Raw genomic sequence first — 15,732 nt, 5'->3', positions numbered from 1 at the left:
AAATGTTCTGTGAAAACCTACAGAGTAAGTTCAAGGTTCAGGCATCAAATATGCACATGTCTCACAACTTTGTCTTGTATCCATCAAAAAAATGTTTCCACCTAATCCAATCCTTCCAAAATCTGAAGAAAACATTGAAGAATTATTACAAAATTCTTACATATTTTAAATGAAAGTAAGTAAAAAAATCCCCAGTCCTTATCCTGTATTTACCTTTGATGAGATAAGGGTGATTACAGCACTTTCTGAGTTCCATCATAGTGTTAACCAGGTTGGGTACATTCGCCTGCCCTGCTCCTTTGGATAAGAAGGCAAAATTTTTCTCCAAAATTGCTCGGTAATATTTCTTCTGAATATTAGTTAGCTCTACTTCTATTATGGTTTCCTCCTTAGGAGCCAGCTTTTTTTCTACATCTTCTTTTAATCTCCTGAGCATCATGGGTTTCAGGATAGCTTGTAGTTTCTGAACCTAAAGGAAGCACAACCCATGAAAAAAGGTAATACTGCATCTCAATGAAAAGGCAATTCCTCCTGAACTCTACAGCTCAGATGAACTCATACCTGTTCCTCTGTTTTAAGGTCTCCAAACTCCTGCATGAATGTAGACTCAGCAGGAAAACGCAATGGTTCCAGAAAATGAAGGAGGCTAAATAATTCTTCTACTGTGTTCTGCAGTGGGGTACCTGTTAACAGCACTTTATGCTCCTAGAAAAGGACAAAAAGACCTTGCATTACCTTATCTGCACACATTTACAAAAATGTTTGTGCTAAGTCTGAGCATCAAAACCTGAGAACACCAGTTCTATGTGTCACTAAGTACACAGGTAATACAAAGAAGAAGATTTATTAAAAAAACACCAATAAGTATTTTCTAGTAGCTTTCCTTTAAATTTTCTCTTCCTACATCTGTAATGAAGGAATGAGTGAACACTTCAACTTTGCCTGTAATAGTCACAAATTTATAATCCTCCCTCTCTGCGGTGTGAAAAATATACACCGAGCATGTGTCAGAAAGCAACTCAGAGGACTTCTGAGAATACACTGGAAAGTAATAATGAAGCAATAAAAAAATGCAAAACTAGTCATGGTGCATCTGATACATGATAGTATCTACTTTTAAAAATCTTTAGAAGTATGAAATAAAATTTTAAGTACTCGCCTAGACAATCTGTCTATTTAAAATTCTACCACTTGCATGCTTTTGTTGTTAAATAACTTGCTTAAAATATTTTCTAAATTTTAACACATTGCACAAAAACTAAAGCAAGTTTTAAATGATATTTTCATCCTAATCAAAACAAAAACTGTACAACAGTATCATCGGAAATAGATTGTGCTAACAGTGAGAACTTGCCACATTTTGTTTAATCACAAATATACCAGCATAAGTTATCAAAACCACATATGTTTGAAGAGTGTCAGGAATTGCTATTCCTCAAGAAACACTGCTGGAGAGGTCTTTTTTGACATGCAAAGAGAATTTTTAATTTATTATCATACTATACCAAACTAAAATCAGCCCCAAAAAGTACAGGTACTCACAAGGTTCATTAATTTTAGTCCTTCCAAAAGTTTGCAGTTTTTGTTCTTCAGTCTGTGAGCTTCATCAATAATAACACAGCGCCACTCAATTGCATTTAACTCTGGACAGCCACCAAGGATCATTTCAAAGGTTGTGATAATGGCCTGGAACCTGTAGGTACCTCGGACAATACGGCCCTAGAAATTCACCAACACAAACAAATTGTTACATTCCCTCCCATCTGCTCAATGTACACATTTCCTTGTTGAAATTTTGCCAGGAGCCAGACACTGGATTTTACATTACAAATTGCTTTGTCATCACACTTAATAATCTTTGTAACTCCCTAACTAATACTGACGAGTAATTATTCACAGACCCAAATCCAGTATTATCTAAGCAACAGAAAAAATGCAACCCCCTTTTAAATTACAGATATAACCATCTAACAGAACTGTTTCAGAAGGTGCATGTAGATAAAACCCCATTTTTAATGCTGAGAAAATCTGAAAGAGTGACAGGAAAAATTCTACCAATCACAATATGATGTTATTACAGTTGGCAGTCATACAGTAAGTAATCACAATATCACATGGGAACTAAATGAAAACTTTTAACTCCATGGGTCTGACAAGGAGAACATGTAAAGCCTTCAGCAAGGCAGCACAGAATAACTCATTAGGCAAACAAGATGCCATTTTGATATTTAGCACTAGTTAATAAAAAGTTCTCAGCTTCACCAATTCTAAAGAAATACCATGGAAATTAAAAAGAATTATTTATGCACAACATATAAAAAAAGGAAAAAAAACCCTTTTAAAATAGTCAGGTTTCAAGTTTTTCTCATGTTATTTAATGGTGTGTATTTCAGAAAAGCAAGTTCAGACTGCACACAGTTAACACCAGCAAAAGGAAATCAACAGCTTCATAAAGGTAGCAGAGCTTAATCAGTATTATGTTTTTTATCCCTGCTCTTCAAATTCAGGACCCAACTGCAACCATCTGTGTACACTTTAATCTCCACAAGAGCACCAGCGTCACTGCCATTCAATTGCAAAATTACTCAGCACAGTGAAACAACACACACATCTTGCTGCTAACACTGCCACCGAATTTACCCAGTAAGCACTTGCTGAAGATGCTCAAATGTAACATCCTGGAACGTGAAGTGACTCTCACCAAGATAAAAAGACAGATAATGTCAAGTATCCTTGTCACTGCTGCCAGCTGAGCCATGTTTAGGGTGAGTTATTGCACGCAAGTGAGGTTCCCATACCTGGGAGTCCCTGAAGTACATCTCATACTGCTGGATCATCTGCCTGCTGATCATGCTGCCGTGGTACACCACGACGTTCAGGTCCGTCCACGTGCGGAACTCCCGCTCCCAGTTTGTTATGGTGGAGAGCGGAGCTATGATCAGGAAAGGGCCTCTTATACCCGTCAGGAGGATTTCATACAGGAATGTAATGGACTGAATGGTTTTGCCAAGGCCCATTTCATCTGCTAAAATGCAATTTCGCCTGAAAGCAAAAAAAATTTGTTACTATCATCAAGTAAAGTAAAGACCTAACACTGTCAGCAAAATGAACAATTTACAGAAACAAAGCTCAAATATACCAGTCTAAAACAACAGCCAAAACTGAGGCACTGAAAAATTATCCTTGAAAGCATTCCCTGGTTAAGGTGAAAGAATGTGCACAAAACCTTTGTGTAAAGCCTTGCATCAGGTTTAGCACTGTCAAAACCTGAGAACAGAATGTTCTGTGAAGTTCTACAAAAATATTCAAGAAGTATTCTTTTGGGACTACCTTTGCCCTAATTAAAGGAATTTAAATTAGGCAGGTTTCCTCCATGCACATTCGCCTTGACAAAACTGCTAGAAATTAATGAAGAATCCCTAGAAATCACACATAGGAAGTATCCCAGCTACACTCATATGAAAGGAGCGCGTCAGAGCATCATTAGCAAATTTCCCTTTTTGATTACGGAACTAGACAGATGCCTAAAACTAAATTACTGCATGAAGCACCACTCCATGCTTGCCCTCAGCCATACATTCCAGCCCTTCCCTCTGTTTGCAGATGTCACACAGCTCTGCACTGCTTGAATGAGAATTAAAATCAGATTTCCTTCTGCAGACCAGTAACATGCATGGTAAAATGCTGCACCCACTGCCATCATCTCTACAAAGGATATGCAACTGGCACTTGGGAAATACAGCAAGCAGAAGATACTTTAACAGAAAGTGACCTTAGAAACAGAGAAAGCACATCATTCTGGGCAAGATCTTCCAAGTGATTATAGCTCTGTTCATAACACATAGCATTAATGCACAGAAGTTAATTTCAGCCTAAAGTACAGATAATGCAATTATTTACTAGCCTTACTTTTGAAGAGATATAACTTTATTACATAATTTCTAGCAATCATTTTGAAAGATGCAAAAAATTTCAAAAATTGTGAAAGCTTGCACTTTGGTTCTTTTTCCTTTAATTTCCTCATAGCCATTGAAAATTTATTTTCAGTTAAGTTAGCTGCATTATCTTAACATTTTTGTTAATTTCTGTGGATAAAACATCCTTACACACCCAAAGGTTGAGAAATTTGTTCCAGCTATATTATTTGAGCTATAAGCAGAGAAGCTACAAAAAATTTAGTTAAAACAGTATTCATCCCCAATAAAAGTGATTCACTCTATATAGTTTAAAATCTACATAAAAATATTCCATGCATATACCTATTGTACCAGTTGAATAGGAGCCAGTTAAGTCCCTCCAGTTGATATTCCCTGAGCTGATTGCCATTTTTATATTCCCTGGACTGTTCTATCTTCTTCCAGGAGTTTGGAGGTGGTCGGTCCTTAAAGGGAAAGACAAATATAGGTACAGATTGATACTTGCTTGATTTTTTCCCAAATATCTAACCCCTCTATTTTGGGGGTGTATCACCTTATATTTAGAATGTTGTTATTCAACCTTAAAAGTGAAGTGTCATTGTTAACATCACTTACTAATTAGTAGTCTGCAAAAATCTGAAATTTGCTTTTATTTTTCTCTGTGAATTGCTATTTTTGAAGTTAACTTAAGTCTATATGATAATTAAATTAAGAAACTGGTTTCCAAAAAATAGAACACAAATACTTTGGCAGGAATAACAGGGCACACAAATTCATTTATACATGAAATTTCCAGACTACATGAAGTTTCACTTTGGCAGCTCTAAGCAGGCAGCTGACCTACAAGAGAGCCAACTAAGTATTGGTATTAAGAACATCTCTGAAGTCTAAGACAGCTCTGGAAGCTGATGTTGAAGCAGTCTGGCCATCTACACAGTTACTGAGATCTTGCCCTCTCCCTTCTGCACTTGCCCTGCCCTGCTGAGCACTCTGGCCCACTGCCAATGCATGAAGGCAGGGCCACAGTACAAAAAAGTGAACTTGTGAGAGCTTCAGTGTGCTGAATAGATTTCCCCAAGGGACCTGATCAGAACAGCATCAGCATAGGCAGGGTCACAACACAAAGGCCATGACAAAACAGACTGAGAGTATCAAGGTGTATCACCTGCAGGGCCCTCACAAGCTAAGGAAAGCTGAGAGACTGTGTATAAAATATTTATGTATATACACAAACAAACAAGTTCCCAAGCCTGGAGCCAGAACAGCCTGGTCTCTAGCTTAGCAGGTGGAATCATGCAGTTTTTGACTGATACTAGGTAGGATTCCAGAAAACTCTTCTGACAGCTCCTGCAACCCAACATGAACAAACTCACACATTCAAGTGAAGTAATTTTAGTAGGAGCTTTTCTCACCAGCTGTACTTCCCCCCCCTCTCCCTCCCCATTTCCCAGCATTTATAAAAGCTTGCATTCACTCGAGACTCATGTGGCCTTATGTGGCAGCTCTGAATTTTCCATGTGAATTCTCTCTCTCTGCACTGCCAGCGTCAGCATCACCTGAGCGCAGGTCTGGGTGCAGCAGGAGCTGTCCCTCCCCAGCAGCTGTGCCTTCCTCCCCTCTCCACCAGCTGCCATCTGTCCACTCCCCCACTCCCGGAGCAGCCCTGCTCCTGCTTGCAGGGCTGCAGTCAGCAAGTAATTCCTTTTGGCTGCTGGAGCCTGAAGCAAAAATACTTGTTGCTGATGCTGAGATGACTGTCAGTTGTACAGTTGCGCTTTAATCATCTTTTTCTCTCACAGCCAAATATGGTAACAGAGGTATAACAGCTCTTCTTCCCACATGCCAAAATGTCAGGATTTTAAATAAATACTACATAAATGAACTCAATATAATATGAAGATGTTAATCGTGACTACTGTCATTATCTGTAGATGGAAAAACCATTAAAATAAATTCCAAGGCCTCCAAATTAAAACACTGTGCATATTTAGTTATGTAAAAGAAGTAAGTTAGAACAAGTGTTGTACTACACCACGCAGGACACATGTCCTACTCTGACAATGACATACAGGACTTGAAATAGAACTATTTTGCTTTCTCCTGCTCTAAGAGACAGAAGATTGATAATTTCAAGATGAAACATATTTCCTAATTACATGTATTTTTCTGCCTTTCAGCTAGCTCTTTAACAACAAGAAGAAAAATAAAAGCAGGAAAAAAAATTACAGAACCTGTTTGACAGATCTCATTTGCCAATTCCCTTCAGTGCTGAAGAACAAAATTTAACTCTCTTCTCTATAAAAGGGTGTTAACACATCATCCTGCTTTCTGCTCATTTTAAAGGTGCTCAGTTCTGTGATAGCCAGTTTCAACCTGTGGCTCACTGCTCAGTTAGAAACTCAGAAAGTCACAGCACACTTCAGGTTTTTTTCCTAAGCAAAAATCTTTATTTTTTTAGAGTAACAACTAAGATAAGAATATTTATATATGCCTACCTGAATGTTTTATTACTCCTAGGTAACAAGGCACACAGATGCTTTACACAGAATGTCAATAAGCCTTATGTTTCAACACAGGAGTTGAAAGTTGGAAAAACTAAGTCAGATGTACTAAGACAGACAAGTAAATTAGATATAATTTTACCAATCTCCTCGAGTCAGGCCTGGAAGCTTGCAATTGTTCAAATTCTTCTATTTTTGCTTGATCTACATCTTCTTTCAGCTCCCACGTACTGTCTTCATATGGCAATGAACACCATTTTACTAAATAGTAAATAACAGGCTGCAGAAGAAAATTCTGAATGTTATCAGTTTTTAATTTAGTATACAGACTGTTAATATGCCTTACTATTAGATTAGCTCGCTTACACAAGAACTGGAATCAAAATCATATTTCTGACAATTTTTTAAATGTTCCATTTAGATTCCTGTTATCTACCTACTTATCCTTGGCTCCCAACACTCTGCCACTTTCTGTAGACCTCTGGAGTGCTTTTCAATCCCTCTTACCCACAAGCAAATCTTGTTTTAGTCTCAGGAAAGATCAATTACAGTATTTGTGATATTTGTGGAAATGGGGCAGGGTGGCAGAACTACCTACAGAAGTGCTACAGCCAGGACATTTCCTCCACTCTCCAAATCAGGCTACCAAGGCCCAAACCAGAGCTTTAGAGCTCCTAAACCAGAGGGCTGACCAACAAAACTATGATCAAGCTTTACAGAAAAAATGGAACCAAAGTAGATCGTCTTACTTAGATTCAAGATGTAAATATTTAAAAACCAAATAAAGATTCATCCTTCCAGAAGCTGAGGGGAGTCTTATGACAACACATTTTTTCTAAAAATTTAATAATGACAAATCTGCTGCATACAATGAAAGTCATTCTAACTCTCAACTCTTAGGAAGATTAATGCAGAAATCACTGGGTAAAAGTCTGCTCATTTTGCTATCCACACAAGCAGAATAAGCATTATAGATATTCCAACAGCCTTAATCAACAACTTTCTTCTCAGTCTTTGATCTCCACTGTTCTCAGACTTTCTGAATTTTGGCAATTTAATTGCTTGACTTGCTTTTCTGTTTTCTTTTTAATCTCAGAATGTTTTTGTGGTGTAATAGCTTTCCAGAAGAGGTATTTTAAATTTAAAAAATAAGTTTTGATAAACACAGAGGGAATGGTTCACTGGTGTCCATCAATGCACTTCAAATCACTGGCTGCCTAAAGCTTTTATTACCAGTGACCCTATTCCACTATCAGAGAGACAAGAAAGTATATGGGATCAGCCTTTTGATGGAACTCACAAGACAATTATTGAACCTGACATTTATGTCAGTCAATAGCTAAGCTTTGCCTACTATGACCTATTAATACTAATAAAAATATAAGCTATTAAATGCTGACTTGTCTTTCAAATCCACAGGTAGCACAGGACAGGACAAGACTGTCATGTCTCATTTAAAATATTACTGAAGCTTTAAAATCATTGAAGTGTTACTGTGAGATGTGATAAAATGACAATTTTCAAACCTGGAGCATCCTGACTTGCTTTAAGACACCCTTACCTCACCAGTGTCTTTGTCTTCACAAAGAGACACTTCTAATACCCGGTCTACCTCAACATAGTCAGGATTAAAAGGTTCCTCTTCCATCTGCAGTGAAACATGAATAAAATCAGTAAAGAGGCAAAAACAGTTGGTATTTGCTAAAACTTGGTCTAACTGTACACAAAATAAATTTGGTAGCTGGAAATTACTGGGGTTTTTGCACAGGCCTTAAATTCCACACCAGCCCCCTGCACACACCCCCTTGGTTCTCCTGGGCAACCCTCACTGAAGAGGGATTTGACCCCAGATCTCTGGGATAAAGTGCTGTCCTGTGCAAGTCCTAGAGAAATTAACCATACTGACACAATCCTTCCCTCCTTGCCACTTCTAAGTAGTTACTCAACCAATCCCACTTTTAGACCATGTAAGTCAGTTTAGTTCAGTGACTCCAGAAGACTTGCACTTGGCATTACACTAAATAACCCACCCCCTGGTGCAAACAACACCAATGGCTCATTTTTAGTTCCTAACAATCAGCTCTTTTATATAAAAGCAAACTACTAATCACAATTTTACACGGAAAAAAAAAAGCTTATTTAATTTTTATTTCATACTCACATCTGCAAAAAAGTGAGCTCTTTGTGCTTTCCTTACTTTGAACCGCTTTATTTTCTGCTGGATTCTTTTATCCTTTAAAAGCTGTTGTTCTGTGGCCCACTCACAGTGGAGATATGAGCTAAAATCACAGAGATTGACATTAACACATTGGTGAAAGCAAAAGCTTACTATCTATTTTTAATATACAGTTAAAATAACAGAATCCACCATAAAGATCAAAGATTTAGTCTTCCAAATAATCATGTTGCAGCACCTCGTTAAGGCAATGCTTTTTAGATTAAATATGTGAAAGTCTGTAGATCCACAAATTTCTTTCATGTGTCCTAAGAAAAGAAACAAGCTGATTTCAAGTGAGCTTAAAGAAACCAAGTTTGAAATTTGACACCTCTATTAAAAAGCACCCAGAGATTTAAGTTACTTCATATTTTGGATCTGGTTTTGCCACGTATCTCCTGTGAGCATCTCTCAGTGCTGGATCACAGAGCTCAGCCCATGGGAGGCTCAGGAGGAGCAGCAGAGCCCGAGGCAGAGGGACCTGCCCAGGGCTGGGGCAGCGGCTCTGAGGCAGAACCAGCAGCATCTACCCGTCCCCAGGAGAGCCTTTCTGAAATGACATCACAGAAGTACACATATTTCCTCCTCACACCCCTTTTTGAGTGTATTTCCATCATTTTTTAAGCTTTTTAAAGATACGCTAGAAATAAGGCACAGCTGGGGATTACTCATCCTCGGATGAAAAGACAGATTTTGCCCTTTCAGAAAAACACAAGGTAAATGGTCTCCAACAACATGTGGAAGTAGAATCTAAAAAAAGTTACATTTATTATAGCAAAAATCAGATTAAATTACTCACATATGTAAAATTTAAAATAAGCTTCAATTTTCAGCATCAAGAATTGAGTAGCGACAGGAAAACAGATATGAAATTTAAAATAAAATATGGGAAAATTTTTTTTTCCCTGCAATTTTTTTATTTCCTGTCTTTGATGTAAATTCATTTCTATCACAGTTTTTTTCTTTTTGAAACAATTAAGTCCAACTACTACATTAGCATCTCCTAAATTCATGACACTCTAATTCTAATCTATGTCCACAAAACACCTCTGATTTGAATTCATGAAATTAAAATTTGCCTCAGGCATGTAGCCCCTGACGAAATTAATAAATATATATTCTAATTTCATAAATAGCTTTTATAAAAAATTCTGTTCTTTGACAGATAAAGGCTGCTAGCTTATTGGACAGTGCTGGTTCCAAAATCTTCATAGTTTTAATATTATTACTACCATATCACAGATTTTTAGAAATTTAAAGATTAAATTGGTAAAGAAAAATCTCAATCAATGACAAAATAACCTTCAAGCAATACAAAATCTGAGTACATAAATATGATATAAAACAGTTCAGTCAACACATTCAACTCTTTAATACTTACTAGTTCTTATATTTTACAAAAAACTCTTCTGTGTCTACTGTCATCCCTGCAGATATCTGGAAAAGGAAATTCAGAGGAAATGTAAAATGACAGATGCCCCCTTTATCAAATAAACTATTTTATCCCATGACAATCACTTACTTCTTTCTTTATTACCCTGGAGGATAAGATTTTGTCTACAATTGCTGCATCTTCTTCACTTGGATTTTCCTATGAAGACATGGAAACAGTGATATTATAAAACTGCAGTACGTGCCCACTCTCTCGGGCTTAAAACCTTCAACCACACATGGCTTGTCAGAAGATGAGCAATAAAGGTAAATTTGACCTCCACCAGCAGCTTTCCCTAACAGGCTGGGAGTAAAATTTAAAATCCACAAAGGGTTATGTGCAGAATTACAGCAAGTCTGGCACTTCCAAACAGCATCAGCTGCAGTGCTCACCTGCCAAACACACTCAGTGCAAGCACTGGGGATTCTGCTGCTTGCCAGACACTGTGAATGCCCTGCTGAGCTAAACTGATGCACTGGACACAGCCAGAACTCAGTTATACACAACTGGAGAAGAACTGACAGGTGGAAAAAGAGAGAAGAAACCCAGCATGTGGCAAACTCAGTCTGATCCATCCACTGTGCACACAGGCACCAAACATGCTGTGGAATCAGAGGGAGGAGGCTGTGGCTGAGGATTCCAGCAGGGCTGAGATGAGGCACAGGAGGGACTGCAGGGCTCTGCCACAGCTGGGGCTGTGGTCCCAGAGACAGAGGTGATCTGTACAAGCTGCCTGCCACAGCCAGTCACCTTCCCTCTTGTCTGATTTGTTCCCAATTATATCACCATTCTCCTTCCCCTACAACTCCTGGCACTCTTTCAAGCCATAAACTCTTTTTTCCTGTTTCTTCCCTGCCACTCTGTTTACCTTGAATGGCTTGACAGTAAGTTTGAGTCTCCAAGTGGAACAGTGAAGTGTAAACCTGAAAGGGTTGTGTGTCCTTTTAAAATACCTCAATAAACAGAAATCCCCCAAATAATTTGGTGCTTCTGTAAGTCATGGTAACATCAGAACAGAGCTTTTTCATATGCCTATGCCACATAAAACATTACTTGAACTATACCCATCCTTAGTCCTATGCTTAACTTCAATTAGGTCAACAGATGTTTGGAACACAAAAAAATAGTAAGAGGTAATTTCTTACAGTTTTCAATATTTTAGCAAAATGTCACACTAAACTGGGGCTTAAAAATAATAATGTATTCCAAAGTAGGAGCTTTATTAACTGAACTACCTGAGACAAATACAAAGTTCCCACAGACCAAGCCAATTTGTACTTACCACAAATAATTGTAAAGGCTGCTCAGCAGGTAAAGGGGCAGAATTCTTCTTGATTTTAACAGAAACTTTAGCTGCTTCTTCTTCTGATTGTTTCCCTTCTCCTTCTTCAGAGTATTTTTTCCTTTTAACTTGACGATTTGATCTTCTCTTCTGCCATGCAGGAGAAAAGAAAGAGATGGAGGTTTTACCCAAAATTTCCCCTAACCTGAGCTGCATCTTCTGGGTCACTCTAAGCAATACTTCAGCTGTACCTACAACCAAAGGTCAGTATCTGATAACAAACATGAAATAAAATACCTCTGTAATCCACTTATGTTCAACTAATTAAATTGTTATTTTCTCCTTCAGCTAAGCATACTATACATTTATTTTTAGGGTTCAAAAGTAAACATGAAACACTCTTTTCAGGGTATGGGAGCAAAGCTGATACATAACAGATCTCCCACCAGCATCAGTATTTCAACAGTGATTTCCTAATTTAGTGTAACAGCAGAGTGGTACCATCCAACTCCAGCATCACAGGGAAAGATGTTAAATAAGCTGATGTGTATCTACTAAATGGTGCTGTACTAAAAATTATGAAGGTTTCACTAGATCATATTGGTCAGATTGCTGATGAAATCTGACATGATGGCTAATAATGTCTGTTGTTTTGTTGATGTCTGTATTTTCTCCTCCACCTTCATCAAGGCTGGTTTAACAGCATTATACAGTTACTTTGCAGTTTCTCTCTCTAACCTTCCATTCTGGTTTCTGCAAGAATCTGAGGACAACAAATTCCAGCTGAAGAAATAATGTTCAGTCAAAGAGAATAATTCTCTCTCACTCACAGTTTCAAATACTTAAGATTATTAGAATATTGCATAACATTTCCTAGCCCTCAGTACCAACATGAGACATTGTCTATTTAACTGTAAGATTAATTTGTAAATTGGATTCAGTGGATAAAAATAGCAGTATCAAACTAGTCAGCTAACATTTGAAAACACTATAATCTGCTTTAGAGAACTGATCATCACAAAATGAAAACAGCAAAACAAAACTGTCTCTACAAAACAAATTTATTATATTGAGCTACAAAGAAAAAAGGTATTTTTGTGCAAGAAAATCCACTGCAGGTCGTAATGTTATATTACACTGCAGTACTCAGCTGGGAGAACAAGTTGTGAAGAGGACAAAACCCTAAATCCTATGGTCACAATGGCTTCTGCAGAGCAGCTATTAAGTAACAGTGAGATTGCAGCACAGGAACTTTTCTTCCTGACTGTTAATTCAGCCTTGGTCTGGCTGGTATCTGGTAAATGACGTAGCTGCACTTTAACTACACTGCAAAAACTGAGCAATAACCTAAGGGTACGGCACAAGTCCAAGAAGGGCTGTGACCATTCCTCCAGAGAAGCTGCAAAAATGAAGCTCCTTCATGGGCTTTCCACAGTTATGTACATTAGCTGTTCTTCCATAAATGTGTATGGTGTTAGGTGTTATCACCAAAAGGAATTTCTAATGTAAGGACACACTAATGGCACATTATACTTAAATCAATAATAGTTTGCAGACAGAAGTAGGTTTAAAAAAAAAAAAAAGAAAGCCAGGTAACATGAGCAATGCAAGATTATGTAACTGGCATTTTCAATTCTTCTTACTATGTCTTTTCTTAAAGTATGAAGTGATTAGCAAAACATCAACATATGTTCTCCAACAGATTAATACATAATCAGAGCTGTTTGGAAAAAAAACTTTTGTATTTCCCTGAGCTGAGAACTAAGGCCATAAACAAATGGCTCTAAGACAAAAATGAAGTAGCATCACATATTAAGAATAAAAAAAATAATTTAAAAAAATCCATCTATTTAAGGAAGACACTTGACGTGAAACTAAGCATGCAAAATGAATTAGGGGGAAAAAAGGCTTAAAATTGCCCCCCAGAGCTTTGAAGCAGCTATTTGCAACAGAAATTAGAAACAGCTCTTTAAAAATAAAATCATGAACATATTTGAAAACTAAAGAGAAAATGAATTAATAAAGTAAAGCAATTTATGTCTTTGCTGCTTCTCCCCAGCTCCTTCAAAGAGAGCAGGGCAATGCTGTGACACTCTGCAATAAAAGTTATTTCCCTTTCATGCCACCCCTGATTATCTCTACCCTCTTTTCCCTTCACACCAGGAGCAGGTGATTTCATGACATGCCCAGGAAAGAATTGATATTAAGTCTTTTATATTACATTTGTTGGCCTATAAATTCATGTTCATCTGATAACAGAACATGACTGAGAAGTTACAGATCCTTTCAGGTAACCTTTACCTAGGACAAGCTATCACTTCAGTTAATGAGAAGTCATTCTGGGAAATGGCTTCTGATCCCTCTTCCCCTCCAGCATTATTATCTGTGAAACACCAGAGGGCAATTCAGTATATCCTAATTGTTTTTTGACAACTATCATCAACTAATGCAATTAATTTATACTCAACAGCACCTTATTGTGAATACTGATTTTGCCTCTGTGGATGAAATTGCCACAAGGATAAAAACTTGTGCACTTCCAGCACATAACCTTATGTTACTGGAGATTGCCCTAAAGCAAGAAGTTATAATCCTGTTACTAATGCAAACAGAATATAATCTCTTCTCAACAGTTCATGTTTCTTTGTGCACAAGTTATAGAAATAATTAGCTATGTTACTGTTGTTTCAGGGAAATCTATGAAAAAACTGCAGAAAGTAAGCTACAAGAGGGCTATTCCTCAAGGGAATGACTTGACCACTTCAATTCTTCATTGGGCACTTCCTTCAGAAATACTCCACAAGCAAGATAGAGCCTATCAGCATATTGATCACTGCTGCCTTCAGATCCCACACTGCAAGAAATCTGTTCTTCCAGTTTCTACAGAAGCAGAGCTCAGGAAGAAAAACCACATTAAAGCTTGAAACAACCCTTTTAAAAGTTCTCAAAGAGCCAGCTTCACTGATAAATGTCCTGTCTGTTAGGAAATCTCTTCATTTTCACACTCAGCCAAAGTAAGGATCAGGTCTAACTGCCAGCTCAGTGTTAGTATTCACAGTCTCAAATCTATGGGCTTCTGTACTGAAATGAAACAGATACAGGCAGGGCACTGATGTCCCATTATGGAAAAGGGACTCTACCCTGTAGGATGTTCTGATTTTAAACTGAGAGAAGTGGCTGATGATGAAAAGTTCCACCTATGAGACACACAGAAGTGTGAGAGTAACAGTCACTGCATCCAAGGAACTGTAACTTTCTGGAGCGGGAAAAAGATCGGTGGACATAACACACAGAAATCTATCAAGGAAGAACACCAACTACTCACCTGTGAGTCTTCATCTTTCAGGGGCCGCTGTGGAGTCTGCTTAGCATCAGACAATTCATCTGAAGATTCGTTTTTCCTTTTCTGCTTTTTGCCCAGTGTGATGATCAGCTTTCTGTCAGAAACAAAACCCCAGCCCCTGAGTGAATGCTGTACACCAGTGTGTGTAACTTCAGGAGCAAATCACCAGCAATTCCCATATTCTCAACATAAAACTCAACAGCACTGTCTGAAAAATGAGCAATAGGTATTATCAAATACCTTACAGCACACAGTACTGTTCACTAGTGTTAGTGAGCTTCTTTACAGTTACCTTGCAATCTATCACAAATTCCTAATTATCATGTACATTTTAAATCTTTACATGAGAAAAAGAAATACAAAATCCAACATTTAAACCAAGTGACAGTGGTAAACTACACAAAGTTAGCAGAAATATCATCTGCAGATGACAACACTAAATGATTTATCATAAAAAAATTAATTACCACTGCAAAATGTAGCTTCCCTTATTTTTACTTAGAAAAATTAACTGTGGAGAACAATCTAAAAATCACCCAAAGCTGTCTGACATGCAAAACTTTTATGCTTAACTAAGTCATTCAATGGTAAAAATAAGGGAATTGAACAAATCTTTTTTTTTGCCCTTAGGAAAAAAGAAAAGCTATATCCAAAATCTGGTATTTTTATCTGTAAGTAATCTTAGAACCTATCAGAGAATGTGAAGAACCATCATTGTGCTGAATAAATTAGTTAAACTCTAATGAAAAAGCACCAATTATTCCTCTGTTTGGATTTTAAAATTACACTGTAAATCATCAGATTTGTTTCTAACTAAAGGGTGTAAAAATATTTTTCCATATTTGAAATGTGCCAAATACACTTATTTAAATGTGTTTACAGTGGCAAAATTGTAGAATGACAAACTAGTCAAGAAAATCACAGAGAGCTGTCCTAAAATATATATTTCATACGGTCTCTTATGATCAGATCTGTAACAGAAAATGAGGAGAGTGTTCCAGCATACAAGTGCTTCTGCCATGTCACAAACAAATTAAGCAAG

At 37.4% G+C, this 15,732-nt stretch overlaps 1 protein-coding gene across 2 annotated transcripts in view; it reads right to left on the bottom strand.

Moving 5' to 3' along the window:
• The window catches only part of CHD9 (chromodomain helicase DNA binding protein 9), an 86,924-nt gene that overhangs the window by 27,587 nt on the left and 43,605 nt on the right, over positions 1 to 15,732 (bottom strand). For both annotated transcript variants that reach the window (XM_058813794.1, XM_058813795.1), the window contains 12 exons: positions 14,673 to 14,784; positions 11,348 to 11,497; positions 10,156 to 10,224; positions 10,015 to 10,070; positions 8,580 to 8,697; positions 7,980 to 8,066; positions 6,561 to 6,698; positions 4,260 to 4,381; positions 2,799 to 3,042; positions 1,543 to 1,719; positions 562 to 705; positions 214 to 469 (listed from right to left, as the gene is read on the bottom strand). In XM_058813794.1, coding sequence (XP_058669777.1) covers positions 214 to 469; positions 562 to 705; positions 1,543 to 1,719; positions 2,799 to 3,042; positions 4,260 to 4,381; positions 6,561 to 6,698; positions 7,980 to 8,066; positions 8,580 to 8,697; positions 10,015 to 10,070; positions 10,156 to 10,224; positions 11,348 to 11,497; positions 14,673 to 14,784 — 1,673 coding nt within the window. The remainder of the gene's footprint in view (positions 1 to 213; positions 470 to 561; positions 706 to 1,542; positions 1,720 to 2,798; positions 3,043 to 4,259; positions 4,382 to 6,560; positions 6,699 to 7,979; positions 8,067 to 8,579; positions 8,698 to 10,014; positions 10,071 to 10,155; positions 10,225 to 11,347; positions 11,498 to 14,672; positions 14,785 to 15,732) is intronic.

The sequence above is a fragment of the Ammospiza caudacuta genome, chromosome 13, assembly GCF_027887145.1.
Source record: "Ammospiza caudacuta isolate bAmmCau1 chromosome 13, bAmmCau1.pri, whole genome shotgun sequence".
Classification (NCBI taxonomy): domain Eukaryota; kingdom Metazoa; phylum Chordata; class Aves; order Passeriformes; family Passerellidae; genus Ammospiza; species Ammospiza caudacuta.
This window is presented reverse-complemented; position numbering and strand designations above follow the sequence as displayed.